The sequence below is a fragment of the Vidua chalybeata genome, chromosome 13 (assembly GCF_026979565.1).
Source record: "Vidua chalybeata isolate OUT-0048 chromosome 13, bVidCha1 merged haplotype, whole genome shotgun sequence".
NCBI classification, from domain to species: domain Eukaryota; kingdom Metazoa; phylum Chordata; class Aves; order Passeriformes; family Viduidae; genus Vidua; species Vidua chalybeata.
Genome location: NC_071542.1, coordinates 3,544,824 through 3,567,183, shown reverse-complemented (window position 1 = coordinate 3,567,183; position 22,360 = coordinate 3,544,824). Strand labels below are relative to the sequence as shown.

The window sequence follows — 22,360 nt, the reverse complement described above, 5'->3', positions numbered from 1 at the left end:
GAGCAACTTCAGCTGAAGGGAAAGGATAAAAGCAATTTATCCACAGCATCTGGGTTTGTACTAGAAGATGGAGACCTATGGAAAATAAGCCAGGTGATTTTTGATCTGTGTTCTTGAAAGCTTTTCTGTTAAATGACACCAAATCTGGATGCACATCCAGTGTGACTGTAACTTGTGAAACCAAGCAGGCTTTGAAGTGCTCAGTTATGGTGCTTTTAACTCAAAATCTATTTTGGATATGGCTTTGGTGTGGCACCTTGCTATGAAGGAAGGGCTGATCCACCGGGGTTGATGGAGAAAAGAAATAGCAGGAAAGAGACTTATTTTTCAGTATGATGTTTTCAGTTACCCAGAAGCTGAAGGACGAGCACCCTGTGATAAGAGGCAGGAATGATTGGATTGGAGAGGGGGAAGAGCTTAAGCTGTCTCTGCTCCATGAGAAAACTTATCTTGTGCTGATACTGAAGACTTTTCACTTTAATTGGAATTTCTTACCATGACTTTGTGAATTACTCTGACATTTTCAGGTTTCCCAGAGCTACTTGAAAGGGGATTTTTGGTTTTTCTCTTTCTTCCAGATATTGGCTTGGGAAAATACCTGGTGTTACACTCCTACATGGCTGTGGGTAAATCCTGCATAAATGGGATGGATAATTGTAAATTACTTTCCTAGGAGTGGCCAAAATGTGAGTGACATGGCTGGGTCACAGTTCTATTGCAGGAAGGAAGAAAGATAGCGATGTGGCTTATACAGCAGGGAAAGGAGGAGATTTGGAGCAAGGGGGAGGAAGAGAGGGGGATGATCATGTGGTTTAGAAGGTGCTGTGGTTTTCTAAAGGAAAGACCTTTACAAAAATGATGGAGAGCTTGACCTTAATGTTGTATTTTTAAACATGTACATGATTGCAGCTGCTCAGAGTGCAGCAGGGTTTATTTTGGTACAGAATATGTGTAGGATGAAGGCAGTTCCTCCCAGCTGAATACCGTGGTGGGATGGGATCTCTGTGGCTTGCAGGGGGGGATACAGGCTTGAATAATCCACTTCAGAAGCATAAATAACTAGATTTATTAGATGTATGTTTTGAATGGATCATCTTAATGGATCAGAGTGACTTTGCCTTTTTTTTGCAACTAGTGAGACCAATTCTGCAATTTTTCAAGCTTGTGAATCAAGTTGCTCAGTGGGACCTTTTCCATTGCTGAACTGCAAGAAGGAAGCAGTATAGGAATTTGAATAGCTGTCAGGTTGGATTTGTTCAAACCAGAAGTTGTGGTCTGTGTAGGCATTATGCTTGACAGATGTTGAAGAGGTGGTACCACATGTTCCATGTAACTTCAGGTCTGTTTGGTCTGATACAGTGGTGTGTTCTAGAGCAAGATTTTTAGGGGGTGAGAGGGGGAGGAAGGATATTTAAGTAGGTGTAGTTTATGCCAAACTAATCTTTATTATTGGAATTGAGAAATGAGTTTAGCCTCATCTCCTTGATGTTCAATGAGATGGTTGTTAGAGGACTGCATGAAGAATGGATATACTGGAGAAGTTGGATTGTGAGGTTGGAGCAGAATTAGGTAAACTCCCAGAAATAATTGCAGCTGGGATCAGGCTTTTGAGATCTCCCAAGGGATGGTTTTGGGTATCTGTGGAGTAAATATTTACGTTAAGGAGACTTTGGAGGGTGACTGTGTTAAAAAATTTGCTGAACCAAACTAACAAAGTAAGAAGTTATGGAAAATGAGGAATATTTTACAGGAGGTTCTAGATGATCTTGAAGACTGAGTATGAAAGGTATGAAAAGCACCCAAAGGCAAGATTTTTGGTCTTGAGAACTCTTTGAATGACTGAGATGGCACAACTGTGCAGGAGACTTAACGTCAATCTGCAGCACCAGTCAGGGCTGTGGTAATGCTCCCTCGTGCTAGAAATAACCAAGTTGGAGAGGAGTGTATTGTTTTGTTTACCAGGATAGACTGGAATAACTGAGGGAAGAATGACCAGAAATGGAAATATGATCTCCTAAGGGGAAATTAAAACCCCTTTATGAGTTCAGCTAGGCATCGTAAATGAGGGTAGGTCTCCTTCAGCACTGAAGCAGACAGAGGATTAAGGTGAGTATAGTGGCACCTTTTTCCCCCACCAGAAACAAAATCTGCCCTCAAGAAGTACTTCCTGTGCTCACAGGAATAGCTCTGGGCAACTCATCAGCATCAGACAGTTTTCAGGGCTCAAATTACAGGAGAGGAACAAAGCCCATGCAGCTCCTGGTGCCTGCATTTTGGATGTGCTTATCATTACAGTGTGTTCTCTGTATCCACTCTCAACCTGTATCTGGTGTGATCTTTGTAGAAAGGAGCTTTTTAATTTAGGGGCAATAATGATGCAAGAACAGACTGAAATAGATTTACACAGAAAATCAGAAGACAGTCTGTAATCATCACAGGAATTAATTCTGGAAGAGCTTTGCAGCAGAAGTAATGGAACAAAGGACACAAACTAGTTTTGACCCAGAGCTTATTTGTTTTCTTGGCAAGGAAAGACCAGTGCACAATAATGGGCAAGAATTAAAAGTACTTCCTGACCCTCTTGGGCGTACTTGTCTATCTACTGGTAACCAGAGATGTTTAATCCTTTTTTCTTTTCCTTTCTTATTTGACTTGACCACCCAAAATGCACCAAGGTAGCTAGCAACTCAAATAAAGTAGAAAACATTAACTCAGGACCTCTGAATTTTCTTGAACATTTTGTTGTCCTTACTTTTTTCCTTTTTCTTTTCTCTTTTTTTTTGTCCAATAAAAATTTTTCAATGAGTTGTGATGTGTCCTATTTATGTACCATCTACACAAGTAATTTAAAAGCAATTTTATTGCTGCCTTTTCTTTTTCTTCTTCCTTCTCCATCTTAAATCAGTGCTTTATAATTTATTGGCTAAAACTTGCCAGGAGCTAGCAGAACCACATGCTGCCCTGATAATTTCCCAGCAGCAAAAGAAGAAAGGCAGCAGCTGTATTTTTCCTATTTTTCTTTTCTTTCCTCCCTTTAAGTTCATGTTTTAATTTAGAAAACAAGAGGATTGAGAATCAGCAAAAAATTCCCTTGGCCCCATAAAGCACAGTTTTCTCCCTGTCCCAAACCAAGAGTAATTAATGCAGTCCTTAGGTACTAGCAAGGATGGATTTTGTTTTTTATGGAAATTTTCCCTGTAGATTTTGTAGAAGCAAAGGGGTGGAAGATATTATGATGAAAGCATGTTGGGGAAATGGAGCTCCAGGCAGGGATTGCTGGGAGTGAAGACAAAGTGGCAGGATAGCAGAGCCTGCAGCCAAGGCCAAACCAGAGCATCAGGATGAGGAGGAGAGGCTGGTGAGGAAGAAAAGCCAGGGTGTGTGTAGCTCCATGGTCTGCTTAAATCAGTTTGTGATCTGAGGGATCAGTTTGTTGCCATGAGGAACCAATCTGTCTCCTCCTTCCCCACCCATACCTGGTCCTGGTGGTCCTGCAGGCCCCAGAGGACTGAGGACAGCTGGAGGGAAGATGATAAGGAGCAGGGCTGTGAACTGGAGGCCAGGACATGGCTGAGAGTGAGGAAGAGAGAATAGCTGGAGACAGGATGGAAATGGGGCTGGAAGCTGGTGTTTGCTGGCACTAAAGGGAAGAGTATTGCTCCTGCATTCTTCTTCTTCCTGGGCACCTGTGATTGTGCCCCAGGTAACCTGGAGTTGTGACTGGAGAGCTCTGTGGGTGAAAGGCAGGGGAATGAGAGCTCAGGTAGTGGTGGTGGTCTGCTCTATCCTGCTGTGAGGAGAAGGTGCCCTCTGAGGTGTCTAATGCTGCTGCAAACACCATGGGCAATAAACACAATCTCCAATCCAGAGAACCCTGGGTGCTGCATCCCTTACTCTCATGTCTTCTCACTCCTCTTCCCCAGCTGCACAGCATCTTTTACCTTTTCCTAATCTGTTATCCCAGAGGTGCTGCTCAAGAGCTCAGTCTTGGCCAGTGACAGGTCCATCACAGATCTCTGTCTGACAGGGGAACAGCTTCTGGTGTCTTCTCACAGAGGTCACCCCTGCAGCCCCTCCCAACCAAAACCTTGCCACATAAACCTGGTACAGTGGGTCAAAAGAAAATATTTCAAAACTGAAATTCTTGAAATTACAGCTGAGATCATAAAGAGAAAAGAGCTACAGATTTTGCAAATTCAGAAGTAAGCTGATTTGATGCAATGTTGTCTAAGATTTGTGATGCTAGTGGATTTTTCCATTGCATTTCCACTTTGTTTCTCTAAGCTGTCGAGTTTCTAGATTTACACCGATGCTTTAAGCAGGGATTTTTCCATGTATAAAAAATGCATTTTTTGTTTATTTAATGGCCTTAGTTTCCAGAGTTAAGTTTTTATTGGAGTGCCTTACTGAAGGTTAAGCATCCTGGTGTGTTGGGATGATTGAGATGTGTGTGTAGGAGTTGGTCTTGGTGCAGGTCTGAGGAGGACACTGGATTTGGGAGTGTTGAAAAGTTAGTGAGGTTCAAGGATACAAATACAAAAGGTCAGTGGGAGGAGGAAGGATGCAACAATGAGGCTGAGGATGAATTGATGTGAGGTGGGAGTGAGCTGAAGGTCAGGCAAAGCTCCCTGAGTGGCATTGGCTCCTTAGGCTGACAAAATAGGCAGCTATAATCTAAGGAAATAACAACAACTGTTGTGCTTGGATATGGTTAGTTAGAATAAAATCTCTACATTAGGGTTCTAGGTTTTTCTTCTTCAAATGAATAATCTTGGGTTTCTGTTGGAGGGGTATTTTTCATCCATTAATTGAACATGTTAATGCAATGGTGTGTGTTCATTTAGAGAGACCCTTGGCAGGAGTATAGTTCAGTTATCACAGCAACAGCAGGTTCAGTTCTCTGCCTGCTGCTTCTCCTCAGATTGGTAAAATGCTGTGCAGCAGTGCTGTCACCTGGATGGTTGAAATAAGTCAAAAATAGCCCTCCAAGCATCTGGAGCTTGACTGTAGTGTGGCCCACAACCAGTGATCCCAGAGGGATGCGGGAAGGGGAGCATGGAGGGCAGGGATATGAAGGTGTGCCAGCTGTGCTCCCAGAGCCTGCACATGGCACTACTGTAGTCCAGGTATCCCTGCTGAGGGATACAGGTGCTGGCATTGATCCCAGCAGGCAGGAAGGGAGAGCTACTGAGAAGTTAAAAGTTAACTTTAAGTAGTAATTGGTCACTACTTTTTAATAGCAAGAGGATCCTTCTAATCTCTGTGACCCTTTGGCTGCCCCAGCAGCTCTGCCTGAAGCAGAAAAATTATAGCTTGCAAAAGGCTGAATTTGGGAAGAACTGGGGCTTTAGGGTAGGGGATTTTTGGTTTGAATATGTTAGGGGCAAGTATTCTTTGAAACATTAACAGTCTGCAAATACAGTTTCTGTTCCCCTATGACTGTTTAACTTTGAGTACTTAGTAATTTTTTTTTTAGAGATAATTTGGCTTGTGAATCTTTTTCCTAGCCCTGGTTCCATGCCATAGGGTTGCTGCCTAAGTGTTTTTTACTGAAGCTCCATGATGATCATGTCAAGGTGGACCCTTGTAGTCTGGGGGCAGCTCTTAAGTAGATACGGACTTCATCACCATCACTTAACTCTGGAACAGCAAAGAGACTAAAACTGCTCGAATGTTTCTTTGCTTGTGCCAGTTCCCTTTCCACGGGCACTGTCTGGGGCAAAACCGTGTGTTACTATAAATGCCCTGATTTACAAACACCTCTGTGGCCATAGGGTTGGGTTTAACAGACAAACTTTTTTGAGTAGTATATTTTTTCAATCTGCACTGTATCTCAGTGAATATTTAATTTTTTTCCCATTTTGAAGAAGTTAATAAATGAAAATGGGAATCAGCTCAAGTATTCCAAAATGGCTGAGGTTCTGAGCATTTGTCTGTGTGTGAATGTAACTTGTGGAAGAAAAGCCCAAATGAAATGTGGCAGGCAAACCAGAATTAAAGAAAATTTGTAATAAGTCTTGATTAAAGTGTAGGCTATGGGAGTATGAAAAACACAGACATTACACAACTGAATCCTGTCCTGGTAACATGTTTTAGAAATAACTGACTAATGAATGTCTCAAATTGCTGCCAGACTTCTTTGAAAAGTCATGGAAAACTAGGAGAGAGATAAAAATGTGACATCTGGAACCAAGTTATAATTTCTCATACGAAGCAGAAGAGTTGCAAAAGGAAGAACCACTCCATGTCCAAGACTAAGTGTTTGGTGGGGAGTCCAGCACGGCTGCACATTGGCTCCTGACAAGTGCAGCAGCTCCTGGTGCAAAAGGGATGAGCAGAACCTCCTGTAATCCTCGTGGCAGGATGTCTGGTCTCATGTCTTCTGCTGTGTTGAGAAAAGGATGAGTGTGAGCAGGAGATACCAGTTATGTTTTTTTTCTCTTACTGGAACCTTCCTCAGCTCTGGTATGTTCTTTGCTTGGTTCATTTTATTACCCTCAGCCCTGAACATTCTTTTTGCAGCCAGCCCTCGTGGTCCGCCCTTATCTACAACATGTTGAGTTACTAGGTTATGATCATCAATCTTTGCTGTTTAGCTTTCCCAGATACTTTGAGGTTATTTTGAAGAGCCCAAATGCCAGCAGAACTTCCTGGGGACCTTGCTCTGTCAAAGGACTGCTTATTCTTTTCTTCTGACCACTTATCCAAGCAAACTCCTTCTCTTATGTGGTGGTACCTTAGTTTCCTCAAAATCCTGTAGTGAAGGATGTTGCAAAGCTTTTTGGGAAATCCAGGTAGCCTGACCCATTGCAGCTCAGATCTTCCTTACCCATTTGGTTGTTGACATCTCTGGAGAGCCTGGATTGTTCCATGGGCCCAGAAGGGAGAAGCTGCATTGACTTTTCCCAAGTCCAGAAGTAATATTGCTTAAGGATGAGAGTTTCCTTATTCTTACTCATTTATCCTTGTGTCTCATCTCTCTTCTTTGTCTATTTACTGCCCAGTGTCTTGTCTCTTCCACAAGACAATCTGAATTTGGAGGCTTGGGCTGGTTTATGTCCCCCCTGTGGTGTGTGGTGTCAGTGTGGGAATCCTTCTAGCTCCTTCTGTGGTGTCTGCAGGAGCAATGAATTAATTTAGCCTTATCTTCACTGAGTCTTGCTTTTTATTCCTGTATCATGTGTCCACACTTTCTTGCAGGCTTTCTGCCAGGCCTGAAGTAGATAACCACAATTTTGGTGCCTCTTACTCACAGTCCCCAAACTTTTCCGGCCTATGTTGGTATGGTTTTGGTCCCTGTGGAGCCTTTCACATAACGCAGGAGTTAACAGGAGCTGCTCCTCTGACATCCCAGGCAGCAGCACCCAGGCATGGAGCTCATCAAATACTGAGTGGTTTTGGCATATTTAAATCCAGCACAAGAACACACAGGGTGGTGAAAATTCAGGTTTTCAACATGTGCTGATTGATTTTGGGAGCAGTGGGTATGACATGCGGGGGACGAAGAGGTGAGCCTCAAACTGACTTAAAATCAAAACTAAATTGGCTTTGACAAGGCAGGATCTGGAGAGAGTGTTTCTCACTGAGTGACTCGGGCAAAGGTGCTTTCAGCTTGTGCTTGTGGTGGCTCTGCCTTACATATTAGTTGAGATCACAGCAAGAAGAGTCCCATTTTAACAATGCCAGGGAGATAAATTCTCCATTCTCAAGCCAGTTAGAAAAAATATCTTAAACACAATAAAACTGCTTTTACTTATTACTTACTGCTCTTATTTACTATTAATTTATTGCTTATTACATACTTTTGTAGCTCTTACTTGGGGATTGAGTGCATTGGAGAATTAAAGGTCCCTCTCAGCTCCTTGCAGAGAGATCCTGGGGGATTTTCTATTTCTCATTTTCCCATTCCCATGGCCCATTTGCACTGTTTTTCTTTGCTGAAATTAGGGGATTTCTGCAGCATTTGAAATGCTCTTGAGCTTCCTTTAATTTCCTATGGGTGTGTACATGGGAGTCCTACCATGTGATTTTTCCACTAATTTCTCTCCTTCCTGGAGAAACTGTTTCTCCTCTAAACTTGAGTTGTGACATATCTCAGATCACATCCAAAGCTTTTCAGGTATTTGGCAATTTCTGCAGCTTTCACTTTTGAGTGCCTAATTTTTTATTCCCTTCCACCCCATGAACCTTTCAGGTTTGTCACAGCTTTGCATTTTATTGTAAGTGATGCTTTCTCTTACCTGCAGGGGTTTTGACATTTCCCTGATGGGTGTTATGTAGTGGAGCATCACAGAAGTGCTGCATGAAATAGAAATGATACAGAAAAGGGAGCTGGCCATTAATTTTATTCTATTTTTTGTCAGATTTGGGGGCTTCTGTCTCATGTTCCTACCCTGGCTGCCAGCAGTGAAGTCCATGGAAATTATTTAGTGAAATTACTTGATTTGATAATCCATAATTATCTGCGTGCTGTTGTTCATTCTTAAGTTAGAGGAGTGATTTTTCATGGGATGATAAATGTTGGAAGACAGTTTTTGCTCCTGGAGGGCTCAGAGTGGGCTGGGATCTGCTTCAGCTCTACTCCTGCTCAGGCATCCAGTATTGTGCTTCCTACAGAGGGGGAGTAGCTGCTCCTGGACTTTGAAGGAGTACAGAGAGTCGAGACACCTGTGAAAGGGAGCAGCTTTTGACAGCTGTTGAAAATGGGATGATACATTCACATAAAAACTTTATATGTCGAGTAAATGATGCTTCTGCAAATAGGTTTTGATAGTAAGCATGTGTGTAAAAATGGATTTCATTAAGGATGAAACAGGGAGGGAAAAAGGCTTTGCATTATTTCTGGTCATCAGGAAGTTTCTATAAGGCAAACATATAGTTTGTGGTCTTGGAAAGTTCAAATTTCATCTGATACAAAGAAATTTTGCAAGAGACACAGCAGTTGTTTCGATGGGGAAGGTGCACATCAGGACTGCACTGCCTTCAGCATCAGGTGTTTAGAGCCAGGTTATAATTTTCCTCCTTTTTTGTGATGTTTTGGTGTGGGGTGAGTGCTTGTTGCAAAAACTGCTCTCCTTCTCAAGTCAGGAAATGAAAGTGCTGAGCATTCAGAACATCATCAGAGCTCAGAAGTGAAAGAGTTTGCTTTCCTTTTTTATGGGGAAAAAGGAAATAAACCATAGAAGATGTGGTTTAAATATGTAACTTTTATTTGGGAATGGTTAACTGTGGAAGATGTTGGGAAAAGGTGATAAGGCGACTAATTAAAGAACTTTGTGGAGTTGATGCTGCTGCTATTATGCCTGTTCTTCCTTTAAACCTGGGAGTTTTCTAGGGTGAATTTGGGAGGAAAAAACCCCAAGTAGAGAATAACTAATGTAACCTTTCTTCCATCAGACGTGTCAAGTGTGCCAGATGATGCTTCCCAACCAGTGCAGTTACTGTGCCCACCAGAGGATCCACGCTCACAAGTCCCCGTACTGCTGCCCCGAGTGCGGAGCCGTGTGCCGCTCCGCCTACTTCCAGACCCACGTCAAGGAGAACTGCCTACACTACTCCCGCAAAGTTGGCTTCAGGTGTGTGCAGCTCAGGCTCCCTGGCAAGATGGGATTTACACCTCTGCAATTTGCTTGTGCTTGTGAGGTTGTGGCTGTGTCTGTCCTGGCTGTGTTCCCTCCCAGTTTATTTTGTGTGTCTTCTCACTGGCAGAGCAGGAGACACACAAACACACAAAAATGGTCCTTGACTTAGAATAAGCTTAGCAAAAAACAAAACATCAATGTGCTATCAGTGTTATTCTCATTCTGAATCCAAAACACAGCACTGTAGCAGCTACTGAGAAGAAATTAACTCTGTTCCATCTGAAACTAGGACACCCATCCCTGGAAGTGTTCAAGGCCAGGTTGAACAGGACTTGGAGCCACCTGGTATAATGGAAGGTGTCCCTGCCCATGGCAGGGAGTGGATGGGATGAGTTTAAAAGTCCCTTTCAACCCAAAACATTCTGTGACTGTGAACTGTGTCTTACTTAGAGCAGAAATGAAAGTGGATGTAGCTGGAGGCTGGCATGGTTTTCTGCATGGCAAAACACATTTGAAATGGGAAATAATTACTAACTGGATTTAAGGGAGGTTTCTGAGAGCAGACATTATTTTGTGGTGTCTTTGAGCTGAAAAGCTCTTGTATTGAATTCATGTTGCAGCTGGATGTCTCAGGATTGATACTTACAGCAAAAAGATTGCAGATCTTAATCCTGTAAATCTCCTTAAGGCTTGAATTTATATTTATGTCAGTTGTAATGGGCTGAAGATGTGTGCCTTTATGAGAAGGGCACAGATTATTTCCTTCTATGCCCCTGCAAATCTCCAAACATTTCTCATGAGCTGAGACAGGTGGAGAAGGCTCCCAAGGTTCTGGATGTGGTACAATATCTTTTCTCCAACTAAACTGCTTGCTCTAATAAGATGTTACTTTTCCCTACGAGCCTTTTCTCCATGGTGTGTTTAGATCACCTGAGCTGCAGCACAGTTCTTAACAGATGATGATTTGCTTGGGAGATGAGACTGGGTGATCTTCTGAGTTTCCTTAAAGTTCTGTTTTTTCTCTTGGTTGCCATTAAATACTCTGAGAATTCAAACAAACAGGGCAATTTCTGCTCTTGGAGACATTCTTTTAAGATGTCTGCAACTTCAGGAAGCTCTGCTGTGTGGTTTGGTCTGAATCACACTGAGGTTTTCAAGAGCTTTTTCTTTCAACCATGAAGACAAGAGGCACATAACAAACTAATTCTGAGTTTAATTATATACAAATAAGGTTTTTTAATGTGGGATCCAATTTGAGGAGACCCAACTCACAACAAAGAATTAATTCCATCACATATTAAATGGCTGTGACACTGGGGATGTTTGAAAATGAGTTAATCTGAGAAGGAGGAAAGCTGGAGGGAAAAATGTTTTCCCTGAGATGGAAAAAGGGGTATGGAGGAGATGTCAGAAAATTAACTTGGGTTTGGTGCAGTTCTTGGGACTTCAGTGGCACCTGGGAATCCTGCAATCCCATCTGTCTACAGATGTCATTAGCAGATACCTACTCTCTGTTCCAGGGACATGAATGAAGATCTAAATGAAGGCAAAGCTCACAAATTATACTTAAGGATTTTTTAGTTTTACCCAGCTTCTCTAAAAGGTGTATTTCTTTAACTTCTCCTCTAATTCACATCTACTGAAGCTCATCTGTGAAAGCTGAGTCCACTAGACAGGTCAATGTCTGGTTGTGCCATTCTTGTTTTCCTGCTTGATCCCTGCTGCAGGGCTGATGCCATTGACATTGTTGAAAACAGAAGAGATAAATTCTGGTTGCAGAACCATATCTAGATAATCTGTGGCATCTGCCCTGTAGTCATGGAGTGACTTCATTCTTTTCTTTCACATTTCTTACTTGCAGAGCTGAAAAGCTGAGGAATTCTTGAAATCCCTCCTAGGATCAGCTTGATTTTAGCTGTATTTCTTTATGTCCCTATTTTCCTTGAATTTCTGGAGCACAGGTTTGGTTTTATGATAAGTCCTTATTCTGTCTCCTTTTCTGCTCATAACCCTATGCTTTCAATTAAAAATGGGGTATGGTTGTTTTATTTGGAATTGAGTCATGGCTGGTGATTGCACTGAAAATGAGAATGGTCTTCTACAGTTAAAAATGAAACTCAACAAGATTGTCCTTAATGGTCCTTTCTTCTTGGCTCCAAGTGTCACCTTCCCCACTTTTTCCAAGCCCCTGCCAGCTGTCCCCACCAATTTGGGACTCATTTTGCTGCTTGGTGCCATTTGGAGAATTGAGGGGCTGGAAGGTGATGGCATAGGAAGCGTTCTGAGGGTTAAGACAACATCTTGTAGCTGTTATCTCCTCTCACAGGATGCTTTCCAAGACTTCCAGCCAACCCTCCTTGCCCTGAGGGATCCAACAACACTCAGGATGATAGCAGGATTTGCAATTTGCAGGAATTATATGGCAAGCCCCTTGACATCCTCCATCCACTTTGTTCAGCTAATTAGTTTATGAGACCTTGTCCTTCTGGCACTGGGATTCCTAATTACAATGTGACTGTTGTTTAGACTTCCATTTACTGTAAATTAAATTAACCTGTGATCGTTTGACCCTGAGTTAGTGCTTGTTTCATTCCTCATTCTTAATGAAGTACTTCCCAAAATCAAAAGTCAGGCAGAACCATCTCTTCTTAGTTCAGGAAGAATTTGTGGAGGAAGCCCATTGGATATTCTTGGATGTACCAGCCATTCCTTATTGCCAGGATTAGTATTTGTTCTTCCATTTATACTTGGGGAATTTATTCTTCCATAATAATCTGGTTCCTGGTGTTACTGTACTAGAAAGTCTCGCCCTGTCTCATATGGTTGAGGATCAGGCTTGAAGGCAGAACTACCCCAGGAGAATGTCTTCATGCTTCCCCAAAGGTCACACCAGCTTCTGTCACTGCTTCCCTCTTGAAATTTAAGAAAACAGCAATTCTGTGTTTTTTTAAAAGTGTGGGGGAGAGAGTTTGGCTCCTTCAGGCTGGCTTCTGCCTAATGGTCTTTTGAAGTGCAACTTCAAAGCCTGGGCTTGTTTCCTAAACGCTGCTGGGAGGCTGGTTCAGAGGGAAGGATATTCCAGCAGCTTGTTTGTTTATGATACAGGCTTGGAGCTGTTCCAGTGCACAATAGCTGGGGTCCATCTGTGCCAGCAGTGCCGTGGCAGCGCTGAGCACACATCCCCCAGCAGTGCTGTGGGCAGACGCAGCCTTCAGGGAAAGGAGGGAAATGAAGGGAAAACCTGTTTATAAGGTGAGGAGGTTATCCCTTGTGCATCTCTCACATCCCACCAATGCAAGGTTGGCATTATCAGGCTGGGCTCCCCTGCTCTAACATCTGTCCACTGGTGTAATTTTGATGGAATATCCTTGGGAGAGGCTGTTCTGGTCCCAGGTCAGCAGAGGTGCACCTATGGGATGGCAAACCCCGTGGCTGGTGTGCTCGAGGTAGGTGAGGACAGGTGGCTGCATCCTCACATGCCCTTGTAAGTTGGAGTGTGGCATCTCTCAGAGCACAGCAGGCAGATCTGGGGAGTGTTAAAGTTAAATGAAGTGAGGCTGCTGGTTGTTGCCATCTTGTGGGAATATTAGGCAGGACCTGTCACAGATGTGTGTCTGGAGGAGAGGCAAGCTGGGAACAGCAGGGTGGCCCTGCTTTCCTCTTGGCCTTGTTTTCATCTGCTGAGAAGAATGCTTTTTTGCTTCTCCCTCTATCTTCCCTGAGCACCCAGACACTCCTTCCAGACAAGCAGTTTCTAGGGAGCACCTGTATCTTAATGAGCTTTATCAGTTCCTTGGGTGTTTCTATTGTTCTCAGTATCTTTGCTGTTGCTGTTGTGATTTTCTGGAGCTCGGTGGAGTAGCAGTTGCTGAAGATTTCTGACTAGATATTCTTTCTCTTTATTTTGTATTGGGGACTAACTGGTATTTGTGCTGCTTTTTGCCACAGGGAGATCTCATCAGGTAGTTTTGCTTCAGTCTTTCACTTGTGCCCTGTGCTGAAATTGGCTTTCACAGGTGGCACTCTGTTGAACCACATCTTCATTCTTTTTTGGGTTGTTTTAGTCTATGAAGGTTTCTTTTATAGATCTTGTTTGCTTGTTGCTAGCACTTAGCTGTGAGTTCTGCCCAGAATTCCTGTATGATATTCCTCCTTGACTCTTCCACATTAACATGGAAGAGATTGAACTGATTGAATCAAGGACCTGCCACAGCCTCGTCCTCTCATCTGTGCCATTCCATGGGTGTGATGGAAGTGGTGCTGTGGCTGTAACTCAGCTCTTTGTCATGCCTCCCCAGGTGCATCCACTGTGGAGTTGTTTTCATGACCCTCGCCATACTCAAAGTGCACATCCAGGAGAAACACTGCGAAGTCTTCCACAAGTGTTCTTTCTGCCCGAAGGCCTTCAAGTCTGCTGACACCACCATGGCTCACGTGGCCAGCCAGCACCCAGCAGAGCCTCACAAGACTACTCAGTAAGTGTTTTGGCTTTATCTCTTCTCCTTTGCTGGATGGCTCCAGGATTCCCCCTTTCCCTCACAGTTTCTTTGTCTGCCAGCAGGGGTCTGTTCTAAACCAGAGCATGCCTTGGTACAAGCACAGTCTCCTGGGTAGGAGGAGAGGGCTTTGGACAGGCAAGAGCTAAACATCCATAGAAGGAACTTAATTGTCACCTCTTTGTCCAGCAGGACCCTCAGTGGCACCTCTTGGTAGATGGCTCCAGGGCATCTGGCACTTGAAGGGAAGAGGAGAGTTATCCCAGGCAGTGTTGCCCCCAAAAATCACTAGAGAGAAACCTCCTGGTTTTTCCAGCCTGTAGCTGTTCCCTCCAAGGCTTGAGCTAGTGCCAAAAATCTGTGCTTTAAGTGAGGAACTATGGAAAGGTGGGATTGAAAGCAGTGTGTAGCTGGCTGGTATGCTTTGTGTTTGTTCCCATCTGTCTGTGCTCATACACAGGGGGTTATGCATATGCATAGAAGTAAACTTATTTTTAGCAAGCTGTGGTATGTGCCTGAGGCATTTTGATGTTCTTCCCAGTTGAGTTACTGGTTCAGTTGCCCACGTGGGTGTGTGTTGACAATACATGGAGAGCACAGCCCTCCTCAGAAGTCCATCCCTTTCTGAGTTGCTGAGATAACTTTTTACATTGTCTTCTTGAGGCAGAGTGACTGAATTTACTTTCTTTAATTATTTAAGGGTGATCTACAAATGCTCTTGTGAGATGGTCTTTAACAAGAAGAAGCTGCTCCAAGAGCACTTCCTGCAGAACACCAGCAAGTTGTTAGTGGGAGTGTTTAAGTGCCCACAGTGTCAGCTGGTGTATATGCAGAAGCAGCAGCTAATGCAGCATGTCAAGGTAGGTAACTCTCTCCCTTACTGGTGCAAGATCTTATTTTTTGAGTTCACAGAGAATTTAAATCAACCATGTGAGGCAAATGGTTCAAGAAGTGGAAGATTCTTGAGGAATATCTTGGTGGAAAATATAAGACTACAGTGATTTACAGGATCTGGAAATGTCAGTGGAGTGGTTTGTGTTAGTTGGTCTTAATGCTGGCAGTTTCTCTCATCTAGATGCATTTTAGCTGTATGACAAAAACTTGTTTATACAGGTAAATCTCTTTGAGTTTTAACTCTTCTATTTTCACAGAAGCACATAGTCACAGACTGGTTTGGGTTGGAAGGGACCTTAAAGCCCTTCTCATTCTACCCCTTGCAGGGACACCTTCCACTATCCCAGCTTGCTCCAGGTTGCTCCATTGCTATCCAATGTGTTCTTGAACACTTCCAGGGATGGGGAGTCCCCAGCCTCTTAAACTCAAAGAAAGTAATTCATGTGACAGCTTTTTATTCAGATGGGAGACAGGAACAATTATTCTCTGCCCACAGTGTTAGTGAATTTATATAGTGAAAGCTGAATCTGCCATTTTGGGTGCTCCCCTGGAGAGCTTTGGCCCCTTTGACCCCTTTAAGAAGGAGCTTACGTGGCATTCAACAGCCTGATTCCCTGCTGCTCTGAACCACACCAGAGTGCAAGAGGGGACTGAGAGAGGCAGAAGTGATTGCCCTGGAGGTACTGGCCTTACAGGTCTGATTTTCCTATAAATGTAAAAGGACTCCATTTTTCTGTTATTTTACTCAGGATGTTTTTATGTTCAGTGTCTAACAACACTCCACAAAAATAATTTCAGAAGATTTCTCAGTGGCATTCTGAAGAAAGAGCTTGCAGTCTTCTTGCCCTTTGATGAGGGGAAAAAAAAAAGACACTTTTTTTTAAATCAGTGACTTTATTTTGTTTATACTAACACTGAGAAAGTCAGATGATTTGTTAGCTCATTCCTGAAAGCAGAACCCATTCAAAACTCCTTCCTTACTCTCTCCCCCATGTCTTTAACTTGCTAATCTGGGAGTGCTTTGCATGCAATAATGAATTACAATTTGAAGCCCTCCTGTGAAGTTGATGATTGCTAATCTTAGTGCATTATAGCTAGGAAAATAGAGTTGAGATTAAGGCTAGGACCTTCAAAGAGGTGTTCATGCCCGGTGCTAAAAAACTGGAGATGAGATACTCACCTTGTGGTTCATTGTCTGATCCCAGCCCAGGGACCTGCCTGCAGCAGTTTGCGCATCAGCACCCTGAGATCTTCACCACAAAACTTTGTCTCTTAGCCTCTGAGGTAACTGAAGGCTGTGGCAGGGTAGTAATTGCACTCCACCATCTCCTCTGAGATCACCTTCATGCAGTAGAATTTTTAGGAGGTGATGTCTATTGTGTGCCTACATGCAAAATAAAGAATCCATGTGCCTCCTCATCTTCCTCAGGTTTAGAGCGTCGCAGAGCAGGAGTTAGCTCTGCTTCCTCCTATTGATTCTGCAGAGAAATCACTTCATTTTTCCATGCTCCTCATTTGTTTTACCCCAGTGGTGTAACAATGGAGTAATGGGCACTGAAACACTCCAGAGATTTCCAGATGGGGAGAAAGGTGATGTGTCTGTGTTCTTGAGGAGCTGGCAGTGCTGTGGCTTCTGTGGTCATCAGCTGGGCCAGGTGCAAAGTACACAGACTTCTTCTCAGCTGAGACGTTGTGTTTGGAGGTTTGCTTGGTGTCTAACCCAGAGAAAGACTTCCAAATGCCTGGGGCTTTCATGTGTTGAAACTTTACCAGTTATTAATTACTGTGCACAATTAAACCTCTAAATTAGCCTTTTGTGTGGATGAACTGTTGTTGCTCCTGGGGGAGTTTCTTGAGGTTTCTTTGGTATGTTGCTCTTTTACTTGCTTTTGCTTTCCCACAGCTCTTCATTTTTAGATTATTTTCCTTATGTTTAATTTTCTTTGTTAAAATAACTTTTTGGGGACTTTTGGATTTTGGCCTGTTGAATAACCAAAGAGCCTAGAGCCATATTCCTTATAAGGCTGGTTCTTGGTTTTATGCTTGGTCTTATATGTCAGAAGTGAAGTTTTGAACCATGAACAATGTAAATATCAATAGATGGAGTGGAATTGAAAGAAGCAGACATGGAGAAATGGAAATATTTTCTCTTCCCATCCCTTAAGCAAAGATGAAGCAGCTTTGGAGCCCCCAGGATACCAGCAAACATTTAATTCAGAGCTTACCAAAGCTCTGTGTTTTTAGAGCTTAGGCTGTTGAAATAATGACAATTGAAATTTCTCTTCCATTACATCTTCCCTGGTTACTATTTAACCAGAGTTCCCAGGGCTCATCCAAAATGCTAAACAGGCAGCACCAATGAGTGGCTGTTGTCATGCAGGAAACAGAAATAGAAGCTTCATGTTTCTTGGGAAGATCTCTTGTCAGGGAAAGCACTGCAGCAGCTTCTAGGAGAAATGGGAAAACATACAGAAATGGGAAAACAGGAGCAAGACAACAACACATTGTTTGGCCAGTGGGGATTTAAATAATGTATTTGAATAGCAAATGGTATTTATTTATAAATAAAGGTGTGAAATATGAATTACATGTAAATGTTACATGCATTTCCACTATTACTGTTACACAGGGTGTTCATGGAGTCCCCCGTAATCCTGAAGAGCTCTCAAACTTTCGGCAGAAGTCTGAGAAGGCTTCAAGGAACCAGGTTCATACCTCACCAAAGGAGCTTTTGGTAGCCAATGGGACTTCCCCCTCTCCTCTGACGAGGAAAGACATGAGGGTGGAAGGACATAATCCTGAATCCAAGTCCAGACTCAGAAGAACTGGTTGGACTTGCAAGGAATGTTCACAGTGGATCCCTGATCGGGAAACCTATGTGTCCCACATGAAGAGAAATCATGGAAGGGTAAGGACTGGGTTGAAATACTTGAGCTAGCAAGCTGGGGAAGAACACCAATCTCCTGCATTCCAGGCCCCTTTGCAGGGCTGTTATTACAAGAACTGCAAATCTCAATTTTTTGTGTGTTTCATCCAGCTCAAGGCTTGTGTTGCCTTGACCTACTTTTGTCAAACTAATCCTTGTTGCTGGCAGAATATGGGCCAAGATGCTGTGTGCAGCCAGATTTCTCAGTACTTTGGCATCAGGACTTCTTGTTTGATATCCTGAGTCACCCAGCCATGAATGGGAATCTGGATCATGGTGTTTGAGTCCTTCTAGCTTGATTTGGAGAGGGCTGGGTTGTCCCACTTGATGATGTCCTCACTTCAAGAGAAGAAGATGAGGGCAGGCTGACTGCTGGATTTTCCCATTTGAATGCCACAGAAGTAGGAAATTGGCCAAATATTTCAGTTTAATACATATATATATATTCATTAAGAAGGTTTTAACTGCAATGTACATGCAGGTTATATAAAGGGCTGTAGAAAAATTTTGGAGGAGGCTGGTTACAGGACAGATTTTTTAGGGGGATGTGGATATCATACATGGATAACAGGTAAGAGGGCCCATGTGATGCTTTTTAGCATCTTGCCCTTTTCTTGTGCTGAATTATGAGGAGTGAGAAGGGTAAGTGGACTTGTATTTAACTGGGGTCCTGCTGCCTTCTGAGGCTAAAGGGACCTTCCACTGAGGGAATTCTGCATGGGGTCCAGTAGTGAAATGAACCTACATGAAAAGCATATATGCAATTCCTAATAAAAACATCAATAAAATCAAGCAGGTGCTTTAAGTAGTCGTGGCTTTATAAGATCAATGCTGGTATTACCCAACTGTCGGGCTGAATCTAAGTGGGATCTCAAAGTCTTAGTGATCTCTAGCACTATATTATATAAGGGATTTTTTTGCATCTGAGAGGTAATGTACAGGTGAAGAGCATGGGAATTAGAATCCAGTCAGTGCCTTCCGTGTCCCTGGTGTTGAAAGCTGTTTCTCTTTTCCTGCCAGTCCATGAAGAGATACCCCTGTCGCCAGTGCGAGCGCTCGTTCAACGCCTCCAACAGCCTGCGCAGACACATCCGCAATAACCACGACACAGCAAAGAAAGTCTACACCTGCTGGTATGTACCCAGTGCCACTTTGCAGACTGTTTTTCAGCAGCAATCTAATCCTCTGAGTTTGGAAATTGTAATAACTCATGTCTGCTGCTCCTGCCTACTCCAGACTGTAAGTTACTGAAGGAAAGTGAGGAGAAGAATGTGTTAAACACAAGAGACTTAGTGGCTAAAATAAGACCTTGCATTCGACTGCACAGTGAATGTCTTTTGGAAACCTAAGGGAAGGTGTGGTTTGATATCTGCAGGTGGTGAATGAGATTAATGTTTTGCATTGTTGTGAAACAGCCAATAAAATATTGGGCTAGTCTTTCACTGCTTTGTGGTCATGCATCACTCTTGTGCCTTCTCCTTGGGTGCAGAAGGTATGTAAAATCCTAATAATGAACCAGATTTTGCCACTGCTTTAGAAGGGCAGAACTGATTGTACAGGCTGCAGGGCAATGGAGAATTAATCTTGCTGGAATTGCTTGGGAAGTCATACCTCAAAGTTGGAAAATGGATCTGGAGACTTGAGAGAAGTTTTGGAAATCAGTGGTGAATGAAAATTATTGCTGGTCAACATATTTTAACTGTGGATACAATCTCAGTTCAAGACAAAGCCCAGTCCTTGTGAATCTACCTTTATAACTGCTGCAGATAAAGTTGTATGCTGAGTGACCATGCCAAATTCCTTCCTGTCTCATTCTGAGACATCCTTTTGAAATAGGATGAAAGCACATTTGGGTTGGAAAAGAAGTTTGCAGTGATGTAGATTGGGGGATTTTTCTAATTTGTCTATTTTGGTTTAATGCAAGCATTTCTGGCGTGTGTTGTCACTTCACTGCACTCAACTTGCTAAAACCTCATCTGAAAAGTACAAGTACATTCTTCAAGTAGTGTATTTCTTTGAACTATCTAGTAAGCCACAACAGCTTTTAGTAAATTGATACAGCGTAGGCATTACCACTGGGAATACATTCCTGAGACACTTTTTCATCTAGGACATCTAAACTTTCCATTTCTTGTAACTGCTCTAACTAGGAACCTCTGGAGGAGATGAAATGTTGGCTGCTATTGTGTTTCATTCAGCTTTAAGTTTGTGAGTGATGGTCTTGGGTGTTGCACTCACCTGATCTGTGTAAATCTGTTCTCTCTGGATCAGTTGTATATAAAGTGGAATGTTTCAGGATCAAAATGAGCATAAGATGTTACTGGGAAGAAGGATTTGTGTGGAAATTCCTGACAGCCTAGGATATGCCAGCCTGCTGTGCATTACCTTGTTACTTTTGAGAACAACACACAGCTGCAGATCCACTGGTTCACCCAAGGGACAATGATCATGCCAGCAGAGAAAACACAGCTAGCAATCCAAGGGAATTTTGGTTGCATTTAATTCTGCAGCTTGTAGTTGCTCCTTCTCAAAATCTGTTGATGAAGTCTTAATTGGACTGCGGTTGTGCTCTCTTCAGTCATTGTGGGGCAGACTCCCTGAAATCAGGGCACTGTGCAGATGAAACCTCTTCCTTGAAATACTCTCCCAGCATCTCCAAGAGCTGTTCCTTGTTTGGATCTGAGGTCTCTTGTCCTGTCTTCCATTTGATCCCTCTTAGCTCTTAGCCCTGCTCTAAAAATCTTACCCTTTGAATCATCCTCTGAATCTTACCTCTCTGGATTCCTCCTTGACTCTTTTCAGTGCTCTGTGAGGCATCACATGTCCATTGCTCCTGCTTTCTTCTGGTTCTGCTGTCTCTTTTCCTTCTTCCTGATTGGCATTTTGTATCACTCTCACCTGTTACTCTTGAGGGGTTTTGATGCCTTAACTTCATGTCACCCTCTTCTCTTGGGTTTCCATGTGAAACATGAATAAAATCTGTCATGGATCTGATTATTGACAATTTTTATGATTCCACCATGCTTGCTTGTAGGTGACCTTCCTCTGGCTTCTAACATTTCCAGCTGTGATTTCCCCTTTCTCCCCCTGCTCTGCTTAGGTCTCTGGCTTTGGATAAATTTGTAGAGAGCAACCAGTGATGGAGGACTTACTTGAACACCCTCCTGCCGTGCTTGTCACTGGAGTAATTCAGGTTAGGCAAGCATCTTTCCCTGGTCCCATGAAAAGAATTCTAACTTAGGGCAAATTGCAAAATATTATGATGTATTGTGTATTTTCTTTCATAATTCACTTGGTTATCATTATCTTACTCTTCTTTTCCAAGTCTTAAGTACAAAGTGTCTGAAACACTTGATTTTCAACATGTTTATTTTTGATAAATACCACTTAATAACCTCTCAGCTTTCCTCCACGAAGAAGAAAAATTCCATCATCATTAAATATTGATTTAGCCTCTGAGCAATTCCTTTTAAAACCCAGAAGTATTCAATGAGCATGTCTGCATTTTCACATAATTTAATTTCCCTTTAGTTACTGGAAGATCAGTAGGAATCTTCTTCTGTCCTTTTAAAAGATGTCTATTTTACCCAGAGACACTTCAGCTCCTCTCTGTTACCCTTAATCCTCTGTCTCAGATGCAATTAGGGCACTTCAGGAGACTCTGGTGTCACTTGTCCTTGCTCAGGTCCTTGTGTAGCTGACAGACCTTCACTGTGTTGTGCTGGCAAGAACAGCAGTTATACTGAATTTTGGCTTTCCCAATTGCTAACAGAGCCCTCTGTGCCCTTGAGTGGGGCTGGTTTATGTCTGCAAGGCCTGGCACTCGTTCCAGGAGATCTCAGTCATCCAGGAGCGAAGGTGCAGACAGCACATCTCCTTCAGAGCTCCTTTTTGAGATGTCAGCCAGCTCTGTAGCACCTCTGCAGTCCTGCCAGGTTCAAACATGAGTTACATATAAGTGACATGTTCATGAGTATTTCTGCCTAGATTGTTGGTATAAAAGTTGGAATTTCAGCAGTTTGGTAAGAATTTTAACTGTGTTGTGGTACAGTCTGGTGGATGTAATGCTGGTTCTCCCTGGTACTTGGGAGTGCTGGGTGCAGGACTGTGGGTTGTGCCACACGCCTCCTAGGTGTCACATGAGTCACCAGCTCTCTCTGTGTAGTTCTCTCATCTCAGAGTCTGTTTTTGTTGTTCTCCCATATGTTTTCCATCCTGATCATTTGTCCTCTTTGGCACCTGTCACAGGGTGCCTGACCCCCACTAGTCCCTATATTTATTTAGCACTGTAAAGAAGACATGCCCTACTCTCATTCATGAGCACTGTGACAAACTCCAAAGTGTTCCAGATTTCTCTCAGGGTAATGCTTTATTATTAAAACAATGCTTTGCTGTGTGTTTTGGTAATCTGATGGTACATTACTCACCAGAGTCTGTCTCCAATTACACCTCTTGGTTTGGCA

General features: G+C 43.0%; 1 protein-coding gene across 5 annotated transcripts in view; it reads left to right on the top strand.

Annotated features, from left to right (window-relative positions):
• ZNF592 (zinc finger protein 592) overlaps positions 1 to 22,360 on the top strand; it is a 35,247-nt gene that overhangs the window by 9,693 nt on the left and 3,194 nt on the right. For all 5 annotated transcript variants that reach the window (XM_053955067.1, XM_053955071.1, XM_053955069.1 and 2 more), the window contains 5 exons: positions 9,397 to 9,575; positions 13,880 to 14,056; positions 14,778 to 14,937; positions 17,601 to 17,879; positions 18,918 to 19,030. In XM_053955067.1, coding sequence (XP_053811042.1) covers positions 9,397 to 9,575; positions 13,880 to 14,056; positions 14,778 to 14,937; positions 17,601 to 17,879; positions 18,918 to 19,030 — 908 coding nt within the window. The remainder of the gene's footprint in view (positions 1 to 9,396; positions 9,576 to 13,879; positions 14,057 to 14,777; positions 14,938 to 17,600; positions 17,880 to 18,917; positions 19,031 to 22,360) is intronic.